This window comes from Parus major, chromosome 4 (genome assembly GCF_001522545.3).
Source record: "Parus major isolate Abel chromosome 4, Parus_major1.1, whole genome shotgun sequence".
Lineage (NCBI taxonomy): Eukaryota > Metazoa > Chordata > Aves > Passeriformes > Paridae > Parus > Parus major.
The window spans coordinates 27373775-27393049 of NC_031771.1; the positions used below are offsets into that span (position 1 = coordinate 27373775).

Genomic DNA, 19275 nt, shown 5'->3' on the forward strand with positions numbered 1-19275 from the left:
CTCACAGCAGGGAATGCCAATGGCATTGTGGGCTGCTATTATTAAGAGTGTGCTCAGCAGGTTGATGGAAGGGATTGTTCCCCTCTGTTTGGCATGTGTGACACTGCAGCTGAGAGCGAGACAGCATGTGGAGCATCACGTTCAGTTTTGGGCTCCCCAGTAGAAGACAGATACAGATGAACTGGAGCAAGTTCAGGTTTTGATGTGCAGCCAGGACTGCCATCCGTGTTCACAGCTCAGAAAAGTTTCTTTCTGTTTGTTTCAAGTAACTCAGTTAAACACATAATTAACCAAGTGAAGCACAGCAGTCCATGACATATAGACCAGGTAAGATGATCTCATATTTTGTGAATATAAAAGAATAAAAAGATACAATGGAAAACAATGTACAATTTTTCTTACCCACAATGGGATACTTGAAACAGAAAATTATTTATCATCAACCTGTGCCTTTAGTGCACCAATGGAGCAACTTAATGCCTAAAATAAATACTTTGGAAAAAAAACTAGACATACTAATCATCTTCTAGGTTATTGTTTAAATGAATATTTACATAGGTGTGTCAGCAAGCAGCAGGGGGCTGGAAGAGACAGCTGGAATGCTGTAGAAGCTCACATTCACTGGGATACAGTTCCCACTGAACATCCCATCTACTTGTCATGTTAACAATGATGAAAGAATAACTTGTACTTAGAGACACTGCCTAGTTAATTTCCATACATTAAGGCTTTAAACAAGGATTTGTATCTTAAACTCCAATGACAATATTGAGGCTATTGTACTAAAATATACTTTATTAAATACAAAATATTTTCCCTCTGTCATCAATAAATATATAGATAGTATCTATACAGATATATGTATATTCTTATACATTAATGTACATATGTTTATATTTTTCAGCTCTAATTCTTCTATAACATTTGTGTTATGCTGTGACATGTCCAGATTTTTACAATGTAATTGTAAATTACATAAATTAATTAAAGTAATGTTAATGAATTTTATTATAAAAGTCAAATACATCAACTCTTTTCCCTTGTCTACAGACTTCAGTATCTTTTCTAATTGAGAAGTTGTGAATTTGTGAGGTACTCCTCGAGAGCTCTGAAAGACGCTCACTCCTCTGAAAGATGTCATCAACATCTTCTCACTTCCATCTTCTGTCAAAACCTTCTAGCCTGTTACAGAAAGACAACATCAGTAAGGATGCAGCATTCAGTTAAGGAACAGGCACCTTACACACTCTTTCTCATCTCTGCCACTAATTCTACCACACTTTTCATTTCCATCCCTCAAGTACAGCCTGTCAGCACAGGGACCTTCCTTGCTTCCTCTAGCTGGACACTGGAAAAATAAAGATCCAGATGATCCCTTTCTCATAGGCTGACTTGTCTCAGACTCTCCAGGTCTGCTGTACAATAAACTCTGGTGCTTGCTACAAATTTCATCTTCCTGTGATACCATAGCTGGAGTTTCTTAACAGACTAAACCCAAACTCAAGGCTCCAGATACTAAAAGCCCAGAGCACCAATGATGCACACCACCACCCCAATCTGAAGGCCTACAGTAAGAAATTAAGTATTTTCTCATAAAACCCAGGTGTGCCAGTTTTGAATTGGCAATGTTTCATTCTGCTGGGGCTGCAGTTCATCTCTCCTGCTGCTGTCTGTAATTTTACTCTACCTCTTACATGCTCTTATGTGGGCCACTGAAGCTGCTCTGGATGGGCATCTTTTCAGCTTCTTCAAGAATTAACTCCTCAAAGAGTGTGGTCTCATAACTTAGAAAAAACAACATTCTGCTACTTATTGGGTGAAAAAAACCACCAGAGTCCAGATTTATGTATTCTGGATATAAATTTTCACCAAAATGGTATGACATAGCATAGAATTTAGCAAAACTAATTTAAATGTGGAATTAGAAAAATTGTTATATTTTCTAAAGCAATGCAAATGAGTACCAGGTTTATTTAAACTGCAGAGATCAAATAAACTAAAAAGAAAGAATTCAACACCTATAATGGATTCAGTGAAAATCAGATGATAACAAAAGAGTTACTGGCTATTGACACAACTGTGTAGACTATCTGTTCTTCTGGAAGGCAATAAATTGCTCAGTAATTACTAGAATATGTGACTTTCCCAGGTGGCCTCCAGGGAGGACTCATTTCATTCCCATGGACAGCCTGCAACTTCTTTCGGTTCTTCTCAAGTTGTTCTCTCCTCATTTTGTTTTCCTGAGAATAAAAAGATGTGTGAAAAAAAGCCCAAACGAGAACCACCTGCCTCACCCCCCAACAAAAATTTACTAACAGGAAAGTTACAATTATTGCTATGCCTTTCTTGTGTAAAATGAAAAGAAAACATGCAATGGAAATTTGCCATTTGGAGCTCGACACATCCCTTTTAGAGGTTCAGTCACAGACACTGCACAGTGCAATACAAGAGGCTGCAAACTGGGTGTCATTTACAATTACGGTGACTGTCTCAGGGATGGGCTGGGTTCGTGCACTGTCTAAACAAATAGCCCAACAGATAGGTACTGAATTGGTATTGTATGTAATTAATCTCATATTAATTACTTGTTGTCCTTAAGAGGACACCTAAATCACAATGCAAAATACATTGTTCTCATATAATGGGAACATTGATGCATCATTGTAACTTTCTGTGCTTATTAAATCACACTTGCCATGTACTAGAATAAACTGGTAATTAAACAATTTAATTTTAAACAAAGACCTATTTAACTTATGTTATAAGCACTGCAAGCTTCTAATTCTATTTTCTATTGTTTCAAACAGCAGTGGCACAATTAGGATGATGAGAGATAAGCAAGATACTTGTAACACATTTTTGTCTCATTAACTAATGATTTGCAAGAGACCTGTCATTCAAAAATTAAATTGCAATCATTTATAATTATTTTTGAATTTCTAATCAGTTCTGTTCTACATAAAATTCTTCTTTCCAAAGATGACTGCCATTTCACCCTCAAGAGCAGCAGCATCTAAAGGTGCATTTGCATTAGCAATTTAGTAGATTGGTAAGCTCTCTATGGGTGCAAGTTTTCCTTGTCATCGCACTTGCAGGCTGCTGGTGCATATTGGTGCACACTTCTTCCTGACTTAAAAGTAGTTTTTTCTCTTGGTGGAACCAAGGTTGGCATTATAGACCAGCATATAATTTACTGTTACTCTCACATAACCCATGATCCTATTCCTCTGATGGACACTGTATATCCACAAATCCAAGATGCTGGCAGTGTTTTCCTGTTACTTCATATGTGAGCAGGGAAACAGTGAGGTAACTGTGGCTGAGGGAATAGACTGGAAAATGGGTGTGGAAGCAAAACCGTAAAAAAGGGAGATTGAGTCAAGTTTTACACATATATAGTAATCAAACTACTAATGTGTCCAAAAACTGTAAAAAGCAAAGCAACACACTGAAATATCAACCCTATCATTATGATTTTAATCTGTGCCCTTCAGCTCTTTGTCAAAATAAATCTGAAGATCCAAGTCAGGAACACCAGTCTGGCTAAACAGGCACACAATAATTTCATGTCGTTACTAGTAAGGCTGATTAAAAGCAAGGCAAGGTCTGCACAGAAAAGGAATGCCCTTTGCTAAAATAAACAATACAAATTTCATAACAGTCTAATAAAAAATACTATCTCTCTGTACAAACTGTATCTTTCTGGATCACATGGAGAAATTGAGACAAGCTAGGCCTGCAGCACTGTGACATTCCGACTCTTTTCATCCTTCACTTTTGCCTTCTTTTTCCTTCCATAGAGATTTTGTCAGATGAACACAACTAGTGGCTTTGGGTCTTTAGAACAAATTCAAGATATTCTAAAATTCTTGAAGGGAACTGTTTAGAGAGAAAAGTAGTCTTCATTATCAGTGATATTTTTCAAAAAAAGATTTCAAGATATGTCAAGCAGTACAGATGAGCTTGGGAAGAATATGCTCTAAAGGAATACATTTATGACAGATGCTCCTGTGTCTCTAATCATAGAATTATATTGTACAAGGATATATATATGCCATCAGGACTGGCAAGTGAATACTCATTAAAAATAAGACTTACTGCAGCAGCACTGCAAGCATCAGAGAGACTGCAAGAAATGTGTATATTTTATATTTATCGAGCACTCTCTGCTGAACATATGTTGCACAATAGACTCGAGTATTAAAAACCACAACCAAAAATAAAGCATACACCCACCCACAAAAGGAACGAAAGTTGCTTTGGATTTTTTAACTGTGCTTCAGTTTTGAATGTTTGGGTTTGAAGATCCAATTTTCATTAATGAATCCCAGTAGCAAAGAAAGAGTCTTGAGTTAATTGAACTTATTTTAAAAGATTAAATTTGAAGTAAAGATCTACTGGACTCCTCCCTGTCTTCAGCACACACAAAGTTGTTTGTTCTCGTCCTAACTACAGTGCAAATTCTCACAAGACATAACTGATAAATGTTCCATAGAATAATAAACAAGATGTTATTTGCACTAGTTGAAGAAGAGTAAAAGTGAAGATTAAATCAGTAACTGTATCTTGTCTTACATTAGATCAACTCAACTGTGTAGCTTGATTTCTGTGGAAGTTTCCTACTCAATAATCTAGTACAATGAATACATTTTTCACTTATCAAATTCTTTAGCAGTATGACTGTCACACAGAAACTGATTTTACATATTACAGAAGACTGACAACATTTAAGAGAAATAACAATAGCAGCCTTATTTCTAACCTACTGCAGTGACAGACCATGAAAATTGCAATATAGAAAGTATTTTCAGAAATATCTTATTAAACAACATGAAATTAGTAACCCACTTCAGGTATTTCTAACAGAGAAAAGCAACAAATCCATGGGACTTATCCAGTACGTCCTTTCTTGATGTTTTTAAACAGCTTTAGAATGACAAAAATAGATATTGCACATGCTCAAATTCAAGGTAAAATGTCAAACTTCTAAGGCTTTCAACATTACTATGCTGGTCTTCGAGAACTATTTGAGAGCGGCCCTAATTCCCAGATGCTCATGGTAGGCTGACATTTATCACAGTAAATGGACAACATAACTCATCTACCCACAGTAAATAGGTATCAAGATCAGTATCTCAGAAATAATGGAAACTAAACTAATTTGTCATTATAAACTTTCTTTGTGATTCTTGTCCACATTCCACTGCTCAGAATAGGTGCATGTCAATGACAAGAGTCAGACACTGGTATTATGCAGTAGTAAAAAATGATAATTTATCAAGTTAGATTAGCTTGAAGAGTTCTTAGTGACTAGCAAGAAGAAAATGGTAGGAAAGACACAAAATAATCAGAAGCTTGAATTTCCAGGTAATACTAAAGCATCTCACCTCAAGATTATCCTTTTCATGTCAGTATTTTACAAGTGTTAATAGCCTTTTCCAGGGAATTTATTTCCAGGCTTAAAAAGTAATCTTCTCTATGCATTTATGCTATCAAACATTCACACAATGACCTCCAAAAGCAGAAGTTACAGAATTTCCATTAACATAAGAGCAGAATGCTTCTTCTATTTTAGAAGAACTACACTGAGATTTTTATGTCTGTTTTATCCATGCATTGTGGTCAATACCTGTTTCAGGAAACCTGATGATGAATTTACACATTTATTTCTGTTGAATGAAAACATATTAGAATACTTCCCACTATATGACTCCTATTTTATTTCCCTTTAAAAATAATCCTGTTAGTTGAAAAAATACTCTTAAAAGGCTTCCAAATTCTGCCCTCAGATCTGATGCCTATCTTCCTGCAGGCAGGTGTCATCTGAGTTCCCCAGGTAATAAAATGACAACTTTATAGTGTTTCTCTCCTGCAGTTCACTACTGGTCTGTATTTTTTCTGTAACTGTACAAAATGAGACAATATTCTGGCCAAAAACTGTAACAGAGCTATCCCCCAACATGCTTTCTCAATTAAAGGTGTGTAAGTTGCAAAGAGACAGCACAAACTCTGAAAGTAAAAATGTGAAGACTGGGCACGAGACATATCAGTCAACACTTACACACAGACACAGAAAACGGGATCATTGTAGAGGTACCTCTGCCAAGCACTTCAGTACTTATCCCATCCTACAGTTGCTTATTTCTCATGTAAGCACATGTGTATCCAGTGAGATCTGGTCATTCCCCCAGCTACTAAAATTTTTATTAATAATCCCACTGAAGTGATGACCTCAGGAATTTACACACAATTTGTAGAGAGGAGTACTGTGCTAGGCAGCATCTTTCACTCCCCCCAAAAAAGAGGTATTTTTTTACCTTCATACAGAGTCCAGGATAGCAAGGAAGTCAAATGTACAATGAAAAGTAATATTCTTGCTTTGGTACAACTAAGCTGATTAAGATAGTCTCGGTAAGCAGAGCATAGCAGGGCAGTGCATTAGTTACTGCTCAAAGCATAGTACTCTCTACCATGGCAATCAGGAATATTGACCAGTCAAGAAATAACTTAAGATCAGACATTAATAATTTGCTAAATTGAGCTGAAAATCTCTGGACAATAGGGACCAGAAAAAAAAATTCTTATCAGTGATTACATAAGTGAGAGGTATTTCAATAGGGGACCAGATCAAACATCTTAAAAGATCTAAATTTAAGACTAAAAAAGTTTGGAAACAGACAGAAGAGAAAACATGCAGGCTGTGTATTTCTGAGTTAGCCAAGTAAAGGATGATTGTCCTCTCTAAATCCGTCCCACACCTATACAGCTGCCTGACTCAGTTCTCATCTACTTGCCCCTCTCTCCTGAAAAAAAAAAAAATAAAATTAAGCTATTGACAGTAAAGAGGAATTCCTGTAAGGACCTTAATCCAGCTGGGTTTCAAGATCCCATTCTTAAAAATGGCAACAGAGATCACATGTACAAGACATGCCAGAAATTACATGGAAGAGACTATAGAAGAAACACTTTCTAATTGAAAGGCTCTGTCACAGGGTGGAGAATTAAAACAGGTTCTTCTTTAACTGGCAAGTCACATACCTCTAAGAAAATAACATGCTAAGAATATTAGTGATCTCTCTTTTAGTTGGTATTTCTTCAGCAAGGAAAAAAACCCTGCCTTACTGTTGGGACTAGAGTACTGGATTAATTTACTACTTTACAACTGGAACACTGCTGTGAGAAAAATATAATTGGGAGCATCAGACTTCCACCCTTTCTCACAGACGGAAATCATAGTGAACCTCATTAAAAGTGCTTTTATCAGTTGTGAGGTATCCAAGTCTCCATTCTCAACACTTCTTGAATGTACACACACTGACTATTGCAGATGGCAATGCTGTTTGACTTTGCAGGTTTTGTGCTCTGGCTAATTGACCCTTCAGAGATGGTTGCTCCTGATATGGAATGGCAAAAAATTAAGACTAATGGAAATTGAAAGCTCTATAACATGTAGGTAGGGAGAATACATTTTCCATGCATGCCAGGTATCAAATGCACCATACTTAAGTAACATTTTGCTCACAAATTCTGGGGGACAAGCAATGTAATGATGCCACCATCTGGCCTCTCCTATAACAGCACAACACCCCACGAGTATTATGATACTCAAGTGCTCACACTCATTACTACATCAAACGTCTTCATTTTGACAAAATTCAAAAAAAAACCAAAAACCCCAACCAAACATACCAGCCATCTTTCATATTCCTCCACAGCCTTTTCTCTTTTTTCTTCCTTCTTTGCCTGTTGCATTGCTCGCTTTCTTTTCTCTAGGAATTTTTCTACTTTCTTCTTTTTCATATATTCTTCCTTCTTTTTATTCCTGCACAGTGAGAGGGAAGAGCAAGAGGTCATCATGTACAGACTAAAAGCTGCATCTGTGATCAATTAGGTAAATTGAGTCAAAATACGTATTTTACACTTTTATTAAAAGATTGAGAATGTGTATTTAAAATCTTCCATGTCCATTTTTATACCTCACCAATGTATAAATTAATCTACTACTCTATCTATTATGGCATCACCTTTACTGTACTTTGTTCTCCCTTATTTAGTATCAAAAAAAAAAAATCACTCTGAACTTCTATAGGTAACTGTAAGTTGTGCATTGTCTGTGAGCACTCTTGGCTTGTAAAAATAATATAGAATATCTCCAGCAGATAAATCTCATTTCCTTCTCCCTGCATCTGCACTCCTACATTGTATTCCATGAAACCTTAGAAGATTTACCTTCCTTCCTATGGCTTAGTAATGAAGCATGAAAATAACCAGGTAAGACACAATACTACTCAATGAATTTTCTCATTTGCAGTATCTCTGCCTGGGTTTAGTTAGTATCCTCTTGGGGAGGAAAGCAACTAAATTAATAAACTGAAGGGAGCTGCACAGCTTGTTTTCACTATTAGACTTTGCCTCCATTGGGAATGAAGAGTCTGATCCCAAGCATTCCATTGTCATCCAATTACAAGCACATCAAGTATTCACAGAAGACCTATTACGTTTATAAGCAATGATTTTGGAAGCTTTGATATGACAAACACAGTGGAGAAGTACCATTTTTCAATTGCTGATACACTGACTTTCCTCTTCTCTGCAACTAGGTCCTCTTCTATCTTCTTCCTCATTCTTTCAGACTGTTTTTCCTTCCTGCTTTGCTCTCTTAAATATTCCACTTTTCTTTCTTGCCATTTTTTGAATGCCTAAAGACAACCACAGATCCATGAGAAATCTTATTTGTCACCTTTCTGTCAATATTCCATAAATCTATTCTCCATTATTACTTTTTGTAATTTCTACACATTCTAATTTTAGAATATTTGCTTGTAGAATTGCTCAGAAGTATCACTATACCTAAAAAGAATCTTATTTTTGCAGTAGGTAACAGTTAATTTCTAATATATTTGTATAAATTTATTTTACACTCAGTTAATAGACTCCAAATATGTGCAGTCTGTTTGTCTGTAAGTGTAAACATTACATATTTCTGACAGAACAAAACCTAATACAAGCTTCCTTCAAAACCTAGCCATGTCTAGATTTAAGATTCTAGCTCATTTCTATCTCTTTCTGGATTAATCAAAATTATTTTTTACCATCTTCTGAACCACATTCAAATACACATTTATGTACATATTTCACATCACCGCTTGTGCTGCTTCTGTTTTTTCCTTAGTCTGTTCTGGTTTCTTTTCCTCAAGTTCTGCAAGCTTTTTTTTTTCACTTAACTTCTTTGCTTCTTGCTCTTTCTTTTTTTTCCAGGCTTCATAACATGCAATTGATTCTTCTCTTTTAAGTGCCTCTTTCTAGATTGGAAATAAAAGCCTACATTTAAATCAATTTCAGTATAAAATTCTAAATGAAATAGTACGCTTTAAACTTATTGCTAAATGGAGCAATAAAGAAACAGAAATTGATTTCCTGATAACATTACAAGTATTACAATTAAATTTAAAGCATATATAGTGTTTTTTTTCTATTCCCATTTTTAATTTAATTGAATGACACGAGCTACTGTCAAGTATATGTAGAAGAATAAGAAATACATGTTAAGTACTTAGAAGTGAAACACACTAAATACTTAAAAGCCGAATCAAAGAATGATACTATTCAAGGTAAGAGTCCTCTGTAGGTAAGCATCTCTTGAGGAAGGGAGTGAATGCCTCATGTTCTCATGCACAAACCAAAACTTAGCACTGTAAGAGCTGAGTATCCCAAGGTATTTATAAACTAACCTGAAAATTAATCTAGGAAGCACGATTCTAACAAACCTTATGTAAACGTGTAGGGAAGCATTGGACAGACACAGTTTGCCACAAACACAACAAGCAGGAGATGCTATTTATTGTTTCACATCACCTTGTGCTATTTGGAGAAAACCAGGTACATTACAAAAGCAGAGGGAAGCACCGAGGCGGGAAGCACACTTCAAAGAATCATAGTTTGTAAACTTTTTAAAAAATAATGCAAACAAACCTTTTCAGTATTGTTCCTAAGAATTTCAGCTTTCTCCTTTTCACTTCTCTTTAATTCCAGTAGAAGGAGATTTTTCTTTTCCAACCAGTTCTGTAAGAATCATTAAAGCATTTTTAAAGTCCTCTTAAGATAAAGGAAATAGCAGAACCAATATAATGGCCACCAAAATTACTCTTAGCTCTTCCATGTGCTAGTTAAATAGCATCCCCTGTGGAAAACTAAGCTGTCATCACACAAACATTGTGATCAAAAAAATCTAAGATTCTGAAATCACAGCTACAAAATCTAACCAACAGAATGAAAGGATTACTATACCTGTAAGCCAGTGAAAGGAAAATAGTAAAAAATATTGATTTCAAGAAAATATGAGGTGTTAACCCCTGTATCAGGACCTTTACATGCTCAATTCTGTTTGTTGGTTTGTTAGTTTTTTAAATCTACCTGATAAACAGCTGCCCTTAAATTATCTACTTTGTTGAATTCTGGACTTTTCATCTGTATGCGTTTATCCTCCAACACCTTTAATGATCCCAGATACTGAGATGAAACAGGTGAAGTTGATGGAACAGCTTTCCCCTTTCTCTTTAAATGTGCAAAAGTTGTAGACCTAGGAAAATACCAGGACAAAAACACATTAATGACCTTTCTATTTACTGTAGCTCATAAAAAGTAGTGATCTTCAGTGCATACCAAAAGTTACTGTGTTCTGGGTTTTTTTTAATATGCATTTGGCTGGGGACTGGGAAAAGGAAAAGGAGAAAGAATTTACCTCTTTTAAGTTTACAAATTACTTACACTCACAGCTTAGAGCCTGTAAAGACTCCAGTGACACACTCATCACTGGCAAAAGATTTGGGAGTCTGATCTGCCATAAACCTGAGTAAGGGTCATAACAACATGCCATATGCACTAAACTGTTTTCCACAGATGGTCAGAGACTGTCAGCAGCAAAGACAATGCTGACAGAAAGAGAGGGGAGCAGCACTGTCGGGGTGCTTACAGGCATCCTAAATAGCTCAGAACAATACTCAGCATTCTTTTCTCACCTGTCAGATAAAGAAGCCTCTGGGTTTTGTAGAACTCTCTCTTTTGTTTCATTTAGTTTCTAAGAAATAGACAGAAAAAGTAAAGTTATAGAGTCTCTTAAGCAAAAGACAAGGATGAAACAGGTTTTTACAAGCTAACAATGACACTGAGAATTGGACTCAGCCCATATGAGTCCCTTCCAAGTCAAGATATTTGATAGTTTTATGATATAAAAACAGGCAAGAAAGACACCCTAATAAAGAGAGAGTATAGTACAGGGTAAGAAAGTAAGGAGAGAAAAAAACTAAACAAAATGAACAAAAGCCCCCAAACCAACCAATCAACCAAACGACCAATTGGCCAACCAATCAACCAACCAAACTTTCAGAATGCCTGTATCATTTTGGAAAGGCAGCTAGGAATGTTCATTTGTATTATTTAAAAATACAGTCAATAGTTTAGAAGTAATAAAAAGTAAAAAGAACACAACTGATTTATTCTATAAACACTGTTTTAAGTATTTTGAATAATATCAGCTTTAATATGTATTAATGTATTTTATATGTATCTACGTATTTTATATGTATCTATGTATTTTCTTTTTAGGATAAGGCATTATCCTAAGATTTGCATCTTAGCCATTATTCAGGTCACACATGGATTTCATCCTCTGCCAACACACACTGCTCACTGCTATTCAGCTATCCTCACAACAGAGATTTGACATTTTCACTTTGAGAAAGGTGCTTTCTTAAGGCTGAAAAACACATTTCAGTACCTTTATCTGACTTAAATAATTTGTGGAAAAGATATTCCTTACATCTTTCATAAAGCTATACAGAATTTATAAAAGCCTTGGCTCTAGAAACCAGATATAAATTGTCAGCTTTCCAGTGTTCTACACACTTAAGATACCAACAGCATCTTTACAAAACTCTCCACTGTTCTTCTAGGACATTGTTACAAGCCATGGTAAGCTGTGTATGAGCAATACCTTGACGGAGCTCTTGGATGTGTTCTTCGCCTCTCCATGCTCAGACTGATCATTCACTGATACCTCCTGCATTGTATCAGTTATTATTTGCCCTTCTGCTATTTTCATCATTCCATCTGAGCTGTCAACAGAAGGGGATTGCCTACCATTGTCCTCCAGTTTCAACTCACTGGTGCTGGCAGTCTTCTTCTGATCTTGATCTAAAGGGAAAAAAAAAGATTGAGAGGACACATTAACAAGAACTTCATTGCTTTTGTATATTGTTTTTTTCAGAATACAATGTATTTCTAGAAAAACCACCCATCTGTGAAAGTTATTATTAAATTTCATATAATATAATGTATTTTCTGTATGCCTCCGTCTAAGAACTATATTCTAATAAGAAGAGTATTCATCTGTAGTTTCATGTAAAACTGGAGTAGCAACTGAAGTTTGAACTAATGTTAGAGAATGCGAGAGCAAAACAAAGGCAGAATTTTCCATCTGTCTTACGTGGCTCTAGTGCCAAAAGCAAAACCAAAAGCAAGAGTCACTGCAGTCACAGCAAGAGCTCTTCTGACATCCAGCAAACTTCTAATGAAGTATGCCACTTAACACTCTGGGTAGCAAATGCTGTTTCCACTGTGTAGGTGTGGGACACGAGTGAATAACTAAAAATTCTGCAGTGGGGATTTAAAGAAAACATCACCTCAATCTGAATGTATGCCTAAGTGGTGAAATTGTTATTTATGAAACATGTTACTAATAAGACCTAAAAAACATTTTAATCATATTTCAACTGCCAGTAATGCAGCAATATAAACTGGTAAAACAATTCAGACACAAGTCAAAAATGCTCCAGTAAAACCAAATTAGAAATCTTCCACAAATTTCCAATAGAATTCTTCAGGAAAACAGAATTTTTGGACGACAAATTAACTCCCAATCACCTGAAGGAATGAACATTAATGCCCACAATCTAAGAAATTTAACCAAAATTTACAGTGATGAAGGTAAATTCAAGGTGACAAACGTATGTAATTCTTTGAATTTTAACCTATACTGCAGTGTCTTACTGCACTACTTTGATTCACATGAAGAAAAGCAGTTCAACCTCTTTTCTGCCAGTCTAAAACTACACAGACACACCAGCCAGGATAGAGATGTGTCTGTACATTCAAATACCTAGCATTTTGGTGCCATCATGTGGAAAAACGAAGCTGATACCTTTAATCATGCTCTACCAATTGCAAAGTTGTAATCTTCCCTTACAGGTAATGAATGAACAGTCATAAACTTAACATCAAACAGGACAAATTCCTCTCATATTAGGGATTAGATAAAAAATATGAAGTCTTTTGGCACATATAGTCAATTAGCAGAATTCCAAAACCTGCTTTGTATATTAAAAATAAATTAGCTATTCCTGTAATGAAATATTCAAGTTTGGGGGCTTTATGTGTTTGACTATACATCCAAAGTGTGTCGGTATCTTCAAAGTAAAAGATCATCTGAAATTTTAACTTTAAAATAATGAGACATCTACCATTCATAAATGTTTTGGGTACAGCTCATTTTCGGACATTCTGTTACATTACAGCTTCACCAGATCATGGAAAAGGAGTTTCGTGACCTTTCCATTAAAGGGCGCGTGGGTGCTGTGGATGCTGTGTGAATATAGCTTTCTGTGCCATGCACACACTCAGGAGGCATCTTGGCAGCCCCCTCACCCCTTCCATGCACATGCACTGGAGAGCTGGACTTTAGGGACCTAAACAGCTGGTATTCATCTTCTGAAAGGAAAAGGCAAACAAGAACATCCTGCTCTTGGCCCACACTGGTTCAGTTTACCCCCTGGCATACAGAAGTTGTATATTTCTACAAGCTTTGGCTTTGCAAGGCAAAGCAGATGATTGCTAACACAGAAAATAACCCAAATTAAAACACCTTAAAATACTGTAACACGGCTAAGCAACAACAACATTAAAATATTTTCTTTTCACCTGATGCTGAACCATTTCCTTTTTTGTGCATCCGAGGCTTTGCTTTTGGTTGGTTTTCCTCTTGATTTCTCTTTTTATGTAGCTCATTAATAGGCAAGTCATTACTTTCACTATTATCATGCAGTACTTCATTATTTTTTCTGTCATTATCCTCAATTTGATCTTCCACACATCCTTCTTCATCATGTTTTCTGTCATTCTGTATGCTTTCACCTTCTAAAACCATTATCTGCTGAAGCCTCTTTTCTTGAAAGGATAAGTTCAAGTCATCAGCAGCTTCGTTTTCCAAATCTACCACGTTTTGTGAAGCATCATCATTCAAGAGAGGACTCCCAGCAACAGATCTCTCAGTGCTTGCAGAACCTGAATTACTTTCAGCACCTTCTTTCCCAACATCTGCAAAGAGTACATTACCAACTTGCATTTGATACAAGTGGAAGAAAAATAAACCACAGAACCTATATCTTCTACAACTTAACACTATTTTTCATGTAACACCCTCCAGACTTTATTTACTGAGCATTTCACTTTCTGTGCCTCTGATCTCTGCAAAGCCACCAAACTACAGCCTTATTGTACTTCCTTTCCTGTCATCTATTTTCATGGACCCAATCCAAAGAAAAAAATTTACTCACTAATTCTTTTCTGCCACACAATTTAAAGCCCTTCTAAAAAACTATGTGTCAATGCCATAGGAAGTAGAAGCAAGTCATCAACCAGAAAGCCAGGCATGTTTAGTATTAAAAGCCATCCTCCCTTCCCATCTCTTCACTTCTGCCCCATTTAAAGTCCACTAGAAGATACTCAAAGGAGTGATCTTCTGCAATGCTAAGGTTCACACGTTTAACAAAAATATTTATCTTCCTCTAGTCTGTTATTGCTAACTGACCTCATTTCAGAGTTCAAATGCTTGAGGAAGGTGACAAAAGAATGTCATAATAGTAGACTAACGCATTTAATGCTGGAGAGCTTCTTTTCCTTAATTTTGTCAGCAAAAGGAAATCAAAGAATCCCTCCAACTGTTATCAGATGTTTTAGATGTGAATAAAAAACAGGTAAAGGAGATCCTTCTAAAAATACAAGATTGTATTTAACATATTTAACTATTTTTCTTAAAATTTAGTGTCATGCCAGCAGGAAGAAAAGTCATTTGGCCAATGCTTGTAATTTGTCCAAACAAAAATCTAATGCATCCTGCTCCAAAAAAACCCAGCCAGATCAAACCTATTCCTGGCTTATGTACATTGCCAGGCAAGCGTGCTCTGCAGTATGTCCTGCAGCCCTTATCAGTGATTGTCCAGACTGGGAAACCAGTACAAAAAAAGCATTGACTTTCTCTCTGCCCATGTCTACTTTCATTTATAGTACTGTGCACTACTGTCCCATCCAGCAAACAAGATGGCTAAGGGCACCACAAAGATAGGAACCAGTACAGACAGCATGCGGTCTAGCAGGCACCTCCACTGATTTAATTGGGAATTTTGCTGCTAACTTGGCAGAGGAAGACTCTGTGATTTAGAAGCTGTTAAAATGTGACATCTTGGAACACTAAATTGTATTGACACATAAAGATTCTCTAGGATCTAGTAAAGAGTTAAAAAAGGGAAGAAAACAAGGAAAAATATTTTGTTTTACCATTTAACATGCCATCTTCATCACTTTCAAAATCGTCGGAATATTCAACTTTTTCCTTTCTTGTTGCATAATCAGAAATTGCTTCCTGTAGCTCATCCTGAAACGGCTTCAAAAGTAACTTTTACAAAAAAGGCAGGATTCACTTGTTCAAGTTCAGCAGTAATTCTCCCCTCCCACACATACATAAGTAAAACTGAGCAACAGAGGTAAGCCCATTTAATTGACAATTATTCTGAAACATACTGCATCCATTCTATCTCCATTCCCCTAACATATATACATCAAAAGTCCCCAAACCTCCATGTATTTATTTATATTCTTCATAAGAAATGTATTTAACAAACCACTAATGATGTATCATCATGTGACACTTCTCTTTTGTATGTTTTGATGTGCAAGAGCACAAGAGGAGGGTTTGTGAGAGCAGGTGAGTACGGACGAGCTCCTCACAGGAGGACAGGAGCCTGAAGCAGGTGGCAGGTCCAAACCAATGGAAAAACACATATTTTGGACACTCTGCTGCAGGACATCACGGGCACAACACATTTTCACATGATTCTGACTGGCCCTTAATTATAGATTGTAAACACATAGAGAAATGCACCAGTATCTCCAGATTCTAGACCTGACCCACAAACCACGAGGAGCAGTGGTTCCTCACGGGCCTTGGGCTCCTCCCGAGGCACCTGCTGGTGGCCAGGCTGCTCCTTCAGCCCGGCTGTCAGGAACGGGACAGCCGGGCTGCTCCCGGCCTGCGCACGGGGAGCAGCTCCTGCCGTCCTCACCGAGGGCCGCCTGCTTGCCCGCTTTCATTTCGAAAGCAGCGCGGATTTCTGTGGATGTGCACAGAATTAACAGCGAATTAACGTATTCCCAAAGGCAGAAATCTGCTCGCAGGCCCCGTTCCCCAGCGTCGGCGGTACCGTGCCTGTGCCCCTGGCCCTGCCCCGGCCGCCGCCGCCGCTCACCTGCAGCCCGCAGTCGGCGGTGCCTCCCCCCGACATGGCGGAGATGTCTCGCTAACGCCTCGCAGCGCCCGCGGCCGCCGCCGAGCCCTCCGAGAGCCCTGGCAAAGAGCCTCGGGAAAAATCCCCGGCGGGGAGCCCAGAGAAGGCGCCCCAGGAAAGAGCCCCGGGAAAGAACCCCGGGCCGGGCCTAGTCCCGCACGGTCCCGCCCGTCGCCCGGCAACGGCCGCGCCGGCGATCGCCTGCGTTAGTCGGGAATCGCCTCATGTCGCCGCAGCGCCAGTTCCTCAGCCGGGCCAAAGCCGCGCCGCCAGGATTTATTATCTGTGCCCGTGCCCTGCCAGCATTTATTATCCGTGTCCCTGTCCTGCAAATAACCCTGTTCCCACAAGGAGCGCATCCATACATCCATGATACTCGTACCAGGGCTGACACACCTTGGTCGACCCCACCCTTGCGGTAAGGTAATTCTCCAAAACCTTCCTACATGGGATGTGAGCGCCTTCCGTAAGAAACGCACTCATTTTAATGCTTTCTGGAATACAGATAAGATATACAGATACATAGCATCTGTGATAAAACCAGTTTAAATCAGATTTTAGGCATGGAGAAATTATAGTGGCATAGAAATAAATCACCTGGTGCTTGCACCTCCTAATATTCCAATTTTTATTTCCCCAAAGAGTGGTTGTATGATCCACCTGGCAAGCACCATTCCCCCTGGTGAGCGGACACCTTGCCAAGTAGCACACGTTCCTGCAGAACTGGTGTCCTAGAGGTCATCTGTCCCCAGTATGGGCCACGATGAAGGCACCTGAATTCCACGGTGCTCTGGGAATACCAATCTCATGCATCAAAGGAAAGCTGTACACTTCAGGACCAGGTACAGACATTTCTTCCTCCAGTTTAAATGCTTCTGATCATGCCTTCCTAAAATAAGACTAGTGCTCTAGTTGTCTAAGTGATAACAAAGAAGTTTTGACATGTACTCTAGACTGGTGTTGTTTTTATATATATTAATCTTCCCCAAAATGCATTGCATTTTTCTAAGCTGTGCAGAAGAAAATCTCTCTGACAGAAACAGGGAGAGAATATGTAGGACAGAGCCCAGAGCCTTAGGACTTGTTTTCCTTTTGTTTATTTTTTAGAGTTATATTTTAAAAGCAGTACAGTAATGCAAAGGCCACAACACACATGGGGGAAAGAGGCCCTGAGTTCTAACAAGTAACCTTGGATTTAAACAGTTATTTGATGGTGATGAATTGATATTTAGGTATCATCTGTAAGCAGCTCCTTGTTTTGTTTACCTGTATTTATTTATGCCAAATAATGCTCGATCTGCTGATTAATCATGGCATATTATTGTGCTTGATACACAAATGTTTTCCTATATTTTCTTCACATGTGAAACCCTTAAATTTGAATGTGTGCTATTACATCTCTCTGTGAAGGTGAAAGGTGAAACTTGACATACTTGTTAAGAACTTTAAAAGGAAGAAAGAAGAAATACATACATTCTTTTGTTAATGTTAGTCATTGCTGTTGAGGGCTAAACTACATATCCCTGTTACAAACCACTGAGATGCACATTTTATTAAATTCCAAAAGGTGGCAGCAAAATATTCTAGAATTGAACAATTGGTTCTTTTATTCCAAATGTCCAGTTTATTCTAGTTTCTTTTATAGTCTCTGACAATGTTTATGGGGTTTTTTTTGGGAGACACTATATTCATTTAGCATTGCATACATTGTAGAGAAGGAAGATTCAGTTTAAATTATTGTTATTTACCTGAGTCAGACAACGGGTCCTCATACCACCTTTATTATTAAATATTCAATGCACTGAGTTGCTTGGATGCAGGGAAAACAATATCAATACTGTCAGCACTAAAGAACTCAAAATGTATGAAGATGTTTTTGTCAAAACACATGAACATCAGGTCTGCATCTTCTAGTCTTACCTGAGGCAAAAATCCCATCGAGATCCAGTGAGGTGCATGGGACTTAAGCCTAAATATGATTCTAGTGCTCTGGGTGTAAAAGACTTAAAAAAAAACAAACACAAACAAACAAATCACAAAAAAGACCCAACCAACCAACCAAAAAAACCCCCAAAACCAAAACCCCAAACATGGAGATTTATTGAGGACAAAAACCAGGTTTTATGGTATGAAAATGAGCATTAGCATCTCCTTTTTAATTATTAACTGACTAATATATTACAAATGTAAATTGTACAAGGAAATGTATGTTTGAAGGTGAAGTTGCTCTTTCTCTCTTGAGTAGACATGGAGCATTGAGAATAAGGCTCTAAAAAATCTCAGCAGTTATATTCCTTTGGATAAAATAAACTTAGAGGTAACATTTTATTCTGCTGACCAAATAAATGTGTGTAAGTCTCTGCCATGCCCAGAACCTTAAAAAAAGCACTTTTAAAAACAAGCATCATGATGCAGTGTGATTACCATCTGCAGGAATAATATTCAGAAAGCAGTCAAGTATGATGAGATTTTTGGATGGCTAGCTTATATGCATATAAATAACTCCCATAAGTGGTTTATTTTATCAATGTGTCTAGAGTTTGTAAGACAGGTTTTGGGATTCCTTCTGAACACATGACACATAGATTAAAAATTCTAAAATCATATATAATAAGTCACTTCAAGTCAAAATATATAAAACCCCTTACTGGAGAGAAAT

At 37.4% G+C, this 19275-nt stretch overlaps 1 protein-coding gene across 4 annotated transcripts; it reads right to left on the minus strand.

The window, feature by feature from the left end:
- Positions 1 to 322: 322 nt before the first annotated feature.
- On the minus strand, positions 323 to 16757 carry MAP9 (microtubule associated protein 9). Of its 4 annotated transcripts, XM_033513795.1 has the most exons (12): positions 16578 to 16752; positions 15610 to 15727; positions 13975 to 14370; positions 11993 to 12192; positions 11019 to 11077; positions 10414 to 10579; positions 9973 to 10062; positions 9144 to 9302; positions 8554 to 8699; positions 7690 to 7822; positions 2129 to 2240; positions 323 to 1182 (listed from the first exon to the last, which is right to left on the minus strand). In XM_033513795.1, exons 1-12 carry the CDS (start codon positions 16611 to 16613, stop codon positions 1178 to 1180), a joined length of 1620 nt encoding a protein of 539 aa, XP_033369686.1. In that variant the 5' UTR covers positions 16614 to 16752; the 3' UTR covers positions 323 to 1177. The 4 variants fall into 4 exon arrangements, with proteins under 4 accessions (XP_033369686.1, XP_015480950.1, XP_015480949.1 ...); XM_015625464.3 differs by lacking the exon at positions 323 to 1182 and having other exon boundaries at positions 2118 to 2240; positions 15610 to 15706; positions 16578 to 16757; XM_015625463.3 differs by lacking the exon at positions 323 to 1182 and having other exon boundaries at positions 2118 to 2240; positions 15610 to 15715; positions 16578 to 16757.
- Positions 16758 to 19275: the final 2518 nt, after the last annotated feature.